Raw genomic sequence first — 11,305 nt, forward strand, 5'->3', positions numbered from 1 at the left:
AAATATCCACATAATTTTTTTTTATTCAAAACACTTTTTTTTTTTTTTTAACTTTATTCCTCTCCCACTCTGGGACTTCAACATTTGGGGGTCTGTTCCCTTCTGCAATGCATTACAATACATCTGAATTGTAATGCATTGCCTATTCGTGTAGGCTGGATCTCCTCGACACCCATAGAAGGCAGGTCCGGATGCCGTGCAGTGCATTGGGCAGCCTCTGCACGGCATCGGGCTGCCTTGTCACGCATCAGGTCCCCGCCACAGCAGCGCGGGGACTCGATGGGCTGCTTTACCCGCTGCCAACCACTTCTATGTTGCGGTCAGCACGGACCGTGGCATAGAAGGTGTTAATCCGCCGGCATCGCTGTAAACAGCAATGCCAGCGGATGCAGCAGGTGTCCGCCCGATCATCCCGCCGTGCATGTACAGTGGAATGCATTCTGGCAATGCATCCCCCGCCGTACATGCACAGCATTTTGCGTTAAGGTGTTAAATGTCTCCCAAATACAAATAATCCTCTGCTGGAATACTGTATATACAGTTGTGGCCTAAACGCACACACAGATGTGCCTAAAACTAGTTAAATTTGTCCCAAATAAAATTTATTCTGCTGGAATACTGTATATAACGTTTGTGGATTGAATGTACACACAGATGTGCCCAAAAGTAGTTAAATGTGTTCCCAAATACAATTAATTTTCTGCTGGAATACTGTATATACGGTTGCAGCCTAAACGCACACACAGATGTGCCCAAAACTAGTTAAATTTGCCCAAAATATAAATAATTCTCTGCTGGAGTACTCAATATAAAGTTTGTGGATTGAACGCACACACAGATGTGGCACAAATTAGGTTAATTTCCCCAGAAATTCTTTTTTCTCTGATGGCGCGGTGTATATCTCACTAGCAGGCGCACTCTAGCGAATAAGACCCTTTTTATAATGTCTGCTAAACACGCTGCTTTCTGATGGCGTACTGTAGATCTCACTAATATCAAATCTTTCTGTCTTTTAAAAGCTTTTGGGTACTTAAAAAAGCCATTTTCCAGCCCTGCACTATTTGTCCCTTCCTGAAGACGCCTGTCCCTGATACTGCTGAATTTAACCCCTGGAAAAAAAAATATAAAAAAATGGTGCTGCATTGCTGTCAAACACACACTGTAGTCCTTAAGAGGACTGTTTGGTCTTTCAATAGTTTTTGTTGGAGTTAAATCTGTGAATTTCCGGCAAAACGCTATATGTCCCTGCCTACTGTCTGCTCTCCCTGATGCTGAATGATCCGAGCGCAGGACATCAGCTCCTATATAAACTGGTATTGCGTGTTCCGGCCACAGCCAACCAGTGTAAGGCTAATAGCCAACATGGCTATGGCATTACACTGGAGGGAATTACTTACCTGAACGTTGATTGGCTGCTTTGGAGGCGCCAAATGTGCGGGGAGGAGACTCAAGCAATGCAATGAGCACACGTAGTATTCGGCCAAGTACCGCCACGTGCCAAGCATAGCGATGCTCGAGCTGAACCGGTACTTTGCCGAGCATGCTCGCTCATCACTATAAATGACCCCTAGAATATTTCTGTAGAAAACTTATATATGGGCTAACTAGCCCAGAACAAAATGGTGCCCAGCAAGCTATTGCAAGGTTTGTGTTTGTGCTACCACCTGGTGCATGCCATGCTGGCACCAAACAAAACGGTTGCCAGATACAAGAGCAGTGCATGTGCCAGAATACCAGCACATGTGCAGATACAGAAAGCACAGTGTAGCTTAGAAATTGGCCTTCGTAAGACCTGCTACCCATATCACTACCCTTATGTATGTATATGCCGCTATGCAAAGCATACAGGAAAAACACATTTATTTGTGAAATGCCTTTATGCATATTTTTTTTACATATTAACAACCCTTACTTATACAGAAATGATTAATCTCATTAGCATAATATAGGTTTTTGCCAAATATTGCGTAACATATAGTAAATATGTAAAATGTCATATGTATCTCCTACAGTATACGTATCAGGTTTCAGGGTATAATTCTGTGATACCAAATGCACCTGCACAATGTGTGTAGCTATAATGTGTGATGTGTCTGTGTGTTTTGGTGTGTGCATATAATAGTGGTTTACTCTTGATTATCTTTTCAGTCATTTGTCTAGTGGGACTGGGCCTTGTGGTCTTCTTCTTCAGTTTCCTCCTGTCGATTTTCCGCTCAAAGTACCACGGTTATCCATACAGGTATGTTCTGGTGTCCACTTTGACTTAAAAGTTTTTACATACAGTACATTGTTAGGAATACAGGATATTGTTGTTGCTGTACTATTTGTGGAATTTTTTTACCTGTTATTTGTTTTATATACATCAATCAGCCACATCAATATGACCACTTACCGGTGAAGTGAATACCATTGATTATCTTGTTGCAATGGCTCCAGTCAAGGGTGTGACATATTCGGGCACAAGTGAACAGTCCGTTCTTGAAGTTGATGTGTTTAAAGCAGGAAAAATGGGCAAACATTGATATTTCAGTGACTTTGACGAGGACCAAATTGTGATGGCTAGACAACTGGGTCAGAACATCTCCAAAATGATAGGTCTTGTGGGTTGCTTCTGGTATTGTTCTATGTCTTAGCGGAATTTCAACATTAGACTTCTCTGGCAACCAATAGGATACGGTAACTTAGAAAGTCAGTGTGCTTATCTTTTTGCGTAGAGGGTCTCCCATTAACTTAAATGTAGAGTGACAGCATATGTCCATTTTCGTCAAGCCCAGGACTGGGTATCCCAGTTGGTGATCTCAACAGTTTTACCCTTACATTCAGACTTTTATCTAGTTGACAAGCCATAAAAATATTTGGCAGGAAAACCTTTTTAATTGTTTCAACTAGGGGTGCACCGAAATGAAAATTCTGGTCCGAAACCGAAAATTCAGGATGCCCTTGACCGAAAACCGAAACCGAAACTGCCTTTTTGCCCAAATACTTTTTAAATACTTTTTTTAAGTAAAATAAAAGGAAAGTGAATTAAAATATAAAGTTAAACAGATACATAGATATTATACACACAAAGCCACCCAAAGTGGTTATTTAAAAAAAAAATGTCACTCTCCCCCCCTCCCTCCCTTGTCACTCTCCCCCTCCCTCCCTTGTCACTCTCCCCCTCCCTCCCTTGTCACTCTCCCCCTCCCTCCTTTGTCACTCTCCCCCTCCCTCCTTTGTCACTCTCTCCCTCCCTTGTCACTCTCATTTCCCCCCCTCCCTTGTCACTCTCTTTTCCCCCCCTCCCTTGTCACTCTTATTCTACCCCCCTCCCTTGTCACTCTTATTCTACCCCCCCTCCCTTGTCACTCTTATTCTACCCCCCCTCCCTTGTCACTCTTATTCTACCCCCCTCCCTTGTCACTCTCATTCTACCCCCTCCCTTGTCACTCTCATTCTACCCCCTCCCTTGTCACTCTCATTCTACCCCCCTTGTCACTCTCATTCTACTCCCCCCCCTCCCTTGTCACTCTCATTCTACTCCCCCCCCCCCTCCCTTGTCACTCTCATTTTACCCCCCCTCTCTTGTCACTCTCATTTTACACACCCCCTTGTCACTCTCATTTTACACACCCCCTCCCCCTCCCTTGTCACCTCTAGTGTAGCCTGTGTAGCGTGGCCGAGCTCTGTTCGGTCCGCGGTACAGGAGCATTTGTTTCTTGTACCTGGCCGGACTGAAAGGAAGTGCACACTAAGTGAGCACTTCCTGTCAGTCCGGCCGGGTACAGGAAACAAAAGCTCCTGTACCGCGGAACGAACAGAGCTCGGCCACGCTACACTAACAACAGCAGTAGCACAGAGCAGATACAGCAGGCTGCGCAGCACTGAGCCGGAGATTCTTTAGAGCGGCAAGCGTTTAGGAGGCACAGCATGAGGGGCGCCGCCGGCCGCCCGCCCGAACGTATATAACCAACCATATTTTCTGCCGATATGTACCAATATCGGCCGAAATGGATTAGGCCCATTTTCGGCCGATATTTTCGGCCGCCGGAATTTCGGTGCACCCCTAGTTTCAACAGGTGAACTTAGTCACAGTAGAAATTTGCATTACATGGGCTACGTTCACATATGTGTTGTGGACTCTAGTAGACTGTTCTGGAAGAGGAACAGACTGATGGAGTTCACTGTATTCGGCATAGCTGGGTAGGGCGGCTCTCTGCTGGATCCCCGTTGACTACTATAGGATCCGTCCACTTTCTAGTATAAATGCTGTTTTTTTGGCCACGAGTTCGCAACGGACCAATTTTTCACATTGAGCAGACTAGATGGGCCAAATGGTTCTTATCTGCCGACACATTCTATGTTTCTATGTTGGATATGACAGTACATTGCCGGCAGTATTAACATGGTTCCTGGGTCTTTATGACTATTGCATGTAACATATTTACTCTAACATCATGGCACCCTGCAATGGACAGATGTACTTGGCCTGTAAATGGTGATGCCCAAAAGTACACCAGGTGCCTAAAATGCATACTACATGTGATAGATTGTGAAGTGATAACCCGCACCACTGATCCCATAAATTCATTATAAAATGCCAGTATACGTTGACTGACTGGTCTTCATCCATTTTTCATAGAGATATGTTCCTGTATATAATGAAGACCCTAACCCCATTCTCATAAATTTGACATAAATTTACTTTGCCCTTTTGTTTTTTAATCACTATATTTAGTTTATACTTTTATAAGCCAATTGCTTCTGTGATAGATTTTTTTCACATTAATGCATTATTTTTCTGAATTCTCATGTTATACAGTAGTTTTCTAATTACAATGATAAATAATCAAATTTCATTGGGTCTGTGATCTGGTGAGCAGACCACCAGTGTCACATCAAGAGCTGGAGCATAGTGGAATTGTGATTTTCTGCTATAGCAGATGAGAACAACACATTATTTTTCTCAAATGAACTGTGTGCATTCATTTGAAAAGGCATTAAACGGAACAGAAAATTTCTAAAATTCTGAAATATGTGAGCGCAGGACTGCCTTGCAAGGCTAACGACTGTAATTTGCATTTACACGTGTCAGAGTACACAAGTGCCATGCATAATTAACTTTATATTCAGGTTTACAGGTTTAAAAGGCCTATGTATAATTATTCTGATGGTTTTACATGTAATTTAGAGATGTGGAAATTGGTTCTTTGATGTTATGCTATCTTCAATTACTCTGAGTTTTGCTGTCACCTCTGAGGCTTATTCACAAAGGCAACAATGTCATACTGATCTCATTGAAATAAATCGTTCTGACGTTTGTTCTACAAATTACACACACATCACAAAGAAATGAATTTGTTATATTTTACTTTTATTTCTCTACACTGGGCATATCTTCAGATTTCCAGGCTCTGTGGTCCTATTGTAGCTGTCTAATTAATTGTTATATAGTTCAGGCATAGCCAACCTGCTGTTGTAAAACTACAACTCCCATCATGCCCTGCTGTAGGCTGGTAGCTGTAGGTAGTTTGGGCATGCTGGGAGTTGCAACAGCTGGAGAGCCTCAATTTGGTCATCCCGGTATAGTTCATTGCTGGTTAGATTGGATTGGATTTAGTGTAGTCCTTCAGAACCTTGAATACTAATGTCCAGCATGAAGATGGGTAAGATCCAAGATGTTAATCTTGGGGGAGTGGGTTCCAACTCAGATCCACCCAGTAAGTCCGGCCTGTAAGAAAAGTCAGTGCCCTGGACTCTTTTTGCAAGTTGGATGTCCAGCAGTAAGAGTCATTATTGATGTGGACATCACGACAGGGTTGTGCCAGGATCTGAAGAGGTTTTCCAGGCTCCTGATATTGAAGACCTATCCTCAGGATGTATTTCATTTCATATTACTTGAAGGTACTGGTCTAACTTTTTGCAGTACTGTACACAAAGACAGGTGGATTCTGCGCTCTTACTAAACCCTCATACTGATGTAAAATTGAGAGATTAGCCAACATATCCTACTGTGGAGGACATGTCTGAGCCCGAGCACCGCGCCAAGGTTTCTCAAGTAGCTCGGGACCTAACACTAAACCTAACTGTGCCGTATGGGCAATACCCGGAGCCAGTGGGCGAATTACAGGAGCACAAGGTCCGACTCACAGCAAACTCCCAGTTACCTCCAGCATTCAGCCATGCTTACAATGGGAGCTGGGAGAGAGCTCTGAGCCCCACCCAAGACTGGCTGATATAGCCCAGGCCTCACATGTGCACCAGAATGCTGCCTGTGGATGGAAATAAAGGCACATTCAGACTAGGAGTTTTTACACCTCCAAACAACTCTATATATAAACTACAAATTGGCGTGGTAATGAAAAGCAGGAAATGCTCAACCCCATATGCAGTGGTGCATCTATACCGGGGGGGGGGGGGGGGGCAGATCCTGCACTTCTGGTCCGCCGCGAATGGCAATTCCCAGCAAAAATATACAATGGAGGATGTCCGCAGCGGACCACAAGTACCACAATAGAGATCCTACAGAGGATAGAAAATGTGTGGCCAGTCTTGGGTGGGGCTCAGAGCTCTCTCCCTCCTCCCACTGTAAGCATGGCTGCATGCTGGAGGTTACTGGGAGTTTGCTGTGAGTCAGACCTGTAATTTGCCCACTGGCTCCTGATATTGCCCATATGGCACAGGTAGGTTTAGCGTTAGGTCCCGAGCTACTTAAGAAAACTTGGCGCAGTGCTCGGGCTCAGACATGTCCTCCACAGTAAGATATGTTGGCTAATCTTTCAATTTTACATCAATATGAGGGTTTAGTAGGACCCCAGAGTGCACCTGTCTTTGTAAAAGTTATTTGTTATTTTGTTTGATTGTTTATCACATCCACACATTTGCTATCCTGTGTAGGATGTCTATTGTGGTATTTGTGCCAGGTCATTTGTGGCACCCTTCAGCAGTGAATTTATAGGTTTCACAACCAGAAGTGTTAATTTCCATGGACTAATACTTAAAGGGGTTGTCCATCTTCATTTATTTTAATGTGTCCACAGCCAGCTGTACCTGTGGAAAAGTCCATACTCACTTCCTCCTTTTACGGTCCCCTGGCTTTTTTCACTGATCTTTCTGTCCCTGCCTTTAAACTTCCATGTGCATTGGGTCTTCTGCTCCACTGCAGCCAGTGACTGAAAAACCAGTGAAGGAAGCAGTAATGCAGCAGTGGTAAAATGTTATATTCTTAAAAATGTGTTTAGTTGTTCCATATTTTTATACTGATAAAATTATTGATGTTAATGTTATTATAAAGTAGGCTAATAAGTATGATGTAATTAATAACATTAATAATACCAGCGCATTCACGCCTAATGAATTCTGTTTTCTTTTTTTCAGTTTTTTAATTAAATGAAATATACCAGCTTTCCCAAGATGTCACAGTTTATGCTGAAGACAAAGCATTTCTGCTGGAACAAATGGCATATATATTAATTATTCTTGCGTCGCTTGCTGTTTGTTTGCTTTATGTTTTAGTGCAGTGGTGTATTAATTTGTGAGTGAATTTTTATTGTTAATGAAAATGTAATTAGACTTTTTCATAGAACCATAGAATACACTGATCTTTGTAAATAGGCATTTCCAGTAGCAAAACTCTCCAAACTAAATGTAGAAGGTTTACAGCATAGAGGATCCTTCACATGCAGTTTTGTTCCGGAAGTTTTTTCTTTTCTCCCCCCAAAAAAAAAAGCCAGACCTGATCAGCGTTTTGTAGTGTCTTTTAGATGTTTTTGCCTGTATCAGGTCTTATAGCACCTGAATTTATTTTTTATTTTTGGCATGCCTGGAATTTTTTTTATATTTTTTTTAGATTAAAGTTTGTGTCCCCCAGTGATGTCACTTTGTCTGTAGTGTTGAATGGGGAAAAAAAAAATTGGTACAAAAAAACACTAACACACATTGTGCATTCATTTTTTTAAAGCAGCAAACAAAACAATATAGGTGTATGGGAGAAAAACGCCCGACCAGAGCATGCTGTGATTTAAAAGAAATGCCATTGGCCCTAAAGATGCAACTCAAGGGTGAAGAAACAACACGTACCTTTTTGTCCTGCATTTATCATATTTAGACTATAAGATGCCGTTTTTCGGCTAGAAAAAATCTTGCTAAAAAGTGCCTGTGTCATATATTGCACAGTCACGGGAGCCCATCAGTGTCAGACTAACCACTTCCCCCCCGACCTCTTCTTTAATGATGCTGCAGAGCAGTTCATGTAACGCTGTGCCCGATCATTGAATTTGCTTCTTATAGCACCCTCTTCCTTGACTGTAATGACTGTCCAGCTCACCCTCTTAGAGCAGAGCAGCCAAGTTGCTTTCTCCGATTAACCTCGTCTTCCTCATAGCCATTAGTCCTCTTGATCTGACAGACAGGAACACTTTCACTTGATTTCTGCCCCCCTCACAGATAACGGGGATATATTGTAACTGTGTGCAGTGTATTCTGATGGACACTGCTGACCACTGAGCCGTAGCTCGAGCTGTTACTGCTTTCCCTACAGGGGGTCACTTACTGGTGTGAGAGGAGGGGGCAGCTTGTGAAGGACCCAAGATCAAAGAACACGCCCACATGTGGTTTATATCCAGAAATACAGTGACGGCCATATAACCATAGAAAATAAAGCAATTGTGACCAGCGTCTTCTCTTTTTTGCAAGTTTATTTTGAGTAACACATCAGACAAGGCAACGTTTCGGCTTATCTCAAGCCATAATATACATCACACATTGTGAGTTTAAATACATACAGAATAAGGGGTTGTGACAATTCTTTCACCAGTCATTTGCATATAAGTAGTGTCATATTAAAAATCAATCATAGGCATTTGCATAATGTGGATTGTAAATCCCTCCATACAAAGAACAGCCTCTTACATGTTCCCTCCGGAATATTCGCGAGCGTGTGAGCTGCAAGATGGCCACTGCCGTATGTCTCCTCGGCGTCTCCACTAATCCACTGTGCATGACCTTGTATCATGTACATTACGTCTATCCTAACAGACTACGCATGTCACGTTGCGTGCTTCTCACACAACTTTATCAACAAGGACAACATGTATACATTAGTTGTATTCTCGCTTTCCTGCTGTGTATAATAGTTGGCAACGCACATCCAGTAGTAGGCCTCATATTTCTACGATACTCACCACTCTTGCTGCGGCACTGCAGAAAGACACCCACCATCGGTAGGGTTCCATCTGTGTGGACATCATGTCTTTTATCATACCAGCCATGCATCCTGTCCCTATATACCAATTATTTCCGCTGTAAAGACCTATGTCCATTCTTGCCAATCTGCAGCTCACCTTAACCAGAGAGAACATTAAGAAGAAACGTGTTAGATATACATTCACAGTGCTTTTCCACATATCACCTAAAAGTGATTAAAATCATAAAATTAATCCCACCATGAAAACACATATCCTAAAGAAAAGAAAAAGGGAATCCGTTCCGCTCCTAGAGGTGACTTACATTGAACTCTATATTTAACCCTCTTATCTTTAATGCTTGCATTGCATGAATCCATTTCAACTCCTTCTTACGCAATAGGCCTTCGCTGTCCCCACCTCTACGAAGAGGGGTACAGAATCGATAACCCTAAATCTCAATTGGTTAACAGATTGTCCCTTTTCTTTCAAGTGTCTCAGAATTGGTAACGCCATAACCTCTTTCCTGATTTACTTTTATGTTTATTAATCCTCTCTTTGATCTCCATAGTCGTTTCTCCCCCATAAATCAGGCTACAGGGGCAGTGTATTGTGTACACCACATAATCCGATCTACATGTAGATCTTTCTTTGATCCTATAGATCTCTCCAATATAAGGATGGGTAAATGTATCACCTTTTAACATGTTTCCATGGTTACAACTTCCCAAACACGGAAAATGTCCTTTTTAGGTTTCATAAGAAATGTCTGACCATCTTTTTTCATCAATCCAATATCAGATTTAATTAATCTATCCTTCAGATTCCTATTCCGTCTATATGACATTAATGGATTCTGCTTGAACTCTTATCAGATCAATTTGAAAAAAGGTGGTCAGACATTCATTATGAAACCTAAAAAAGGACATTTTCCATGTTTGGGATGTTAAAAGGTGATACATCCTTATAGTGGAGTGAGCTATAAGATCAAAGAAAGATCTACATGTAGGTCGGATTATGTGGTGTACACAATACACTGCCCCTGTAGCCTGATTTATGGGGGAGAAACGACTATGGAGATCAAAGAGAGGATTAATAAACATAAAAGTAAATCAGGAAAGAGGTTATGGAGTTACCAATTCTGAGACACTTGAAAGAAAAGGGACAATCTGTTAACCAATTGAGATTTAGGGCTATCGATTCTGTACCCCTCTTCGTAGAGGTGGGGACAGCGAAGTCCTATTGCGTAAGGAGGAGTTGAAATGGATTCATGCAATGCAAGCATTAAAGCCAAGAGGGTTAAATATAGAGTTCAATGTAAGTCACCTCTAGCAGCTAACGGATTCCCTTTTTTGTTTCTTTAGAATGTGTTTTTATGGTGGGATTATTTTTGATTTTAATCACTTTTAGGTGATATGTGGAAAAGCACTATGAATGTATATCTAACACGTTTCTTCTTAATGTTCTCTCTGGTTAAGGTGAGCTGCGGATTGACAAGAATGGACATAGGTCTTTACAGCGGAAATAATTGGTATAGAGGGACAGGATGCATGGATGGTATGATAAAAAGACATGATGTCCACACAGATGGAACCCTACCGATGGTGGGTGTCTTTCTGTAGTGCCGCAACAAGAGTGGTGGGTATCGTAGGAATATGATGCCTACTACTGGATGTGCGTTGCCGACCATTATACACCAGCAGGAAAGCGAGAAAAGAAGAACTAATGTATACATGTTGTCCTTGTTGATAAAGTTGTGTGAGAAGCACGCAACGTGACATGCGCAGTCTGTTAGGATAGACGTAATGTACGTGATAATGGAGACGCTGAGGAGACATACGGCAGTGGCCATCTTGCAGCTCACACGCTCGCGAATATTCCGGAGGGAACATGTAAGAGGCTGTTCTTTGTATGGAGGGATTTACAATCCACATTATGCAAATGCCTATGATTGATTTTTAATATGACACTACTTATATGCAAATGACTGGTGAAAGAATTGTTACTTCTATAAAGTGGGATGTTGGTGCTGTCTTCAGATTGCTTTGGAGCCATTTAACCCCATGGAATCTTTTAGTAAAAGAGATACCGTACCTCCTGTTCCATTTTAGGGTGACAGTCAGGGCTTCCATCGGCTCTATAAA

At 42.1% G+C, this 11,305-nt stretch overlaps 1 protein-coding gene across 1 annotated transcript in view; it reads left to right on the forward strand.

The window, feature by feature from the left end:
• The window catches only part of TUSC3 (tumor suppressor candidate 3), a 328,869-nt gene extending 320,216 nt beyond the window's left edge, over positions 1 to 8,653 (forward strand). The window contains exons 9-10 of the mRNA XM_044295877.1: positions 2,149 to 2,239; positions 7,357 to 8,653. Of these exons, the coding sequence (XP_044151812.1) occupies positions 2,149 to 2,239; positions 7,357 to 7,372 (107 nt within the window). The 3' untranslated portion in view covers positions 7,373 to 8,653. The remainder of the gene's footprint in view (positions 1 to 2,148; positions 2,240 to 7,356) is intronic.
• The last annotated feature ends 2,652 nt before the right edge of the window (positions 8,654 to 11,305 follow it).

Source organism: Bufo gargarizans, chromosome 1 (assembly GCF_014858855.1).
Source record: "Bufo gargarizans isolate SCDJY-AF-19 chromosome 1, ASM1485885v1, whole genome shotgun sequence".
NCBI classification, from domain to species: Eukaryota; Metazoa; Chordata; class Amphibia; order Anura; family Bufonidae; genus Bufo; species Bufo gargarizans.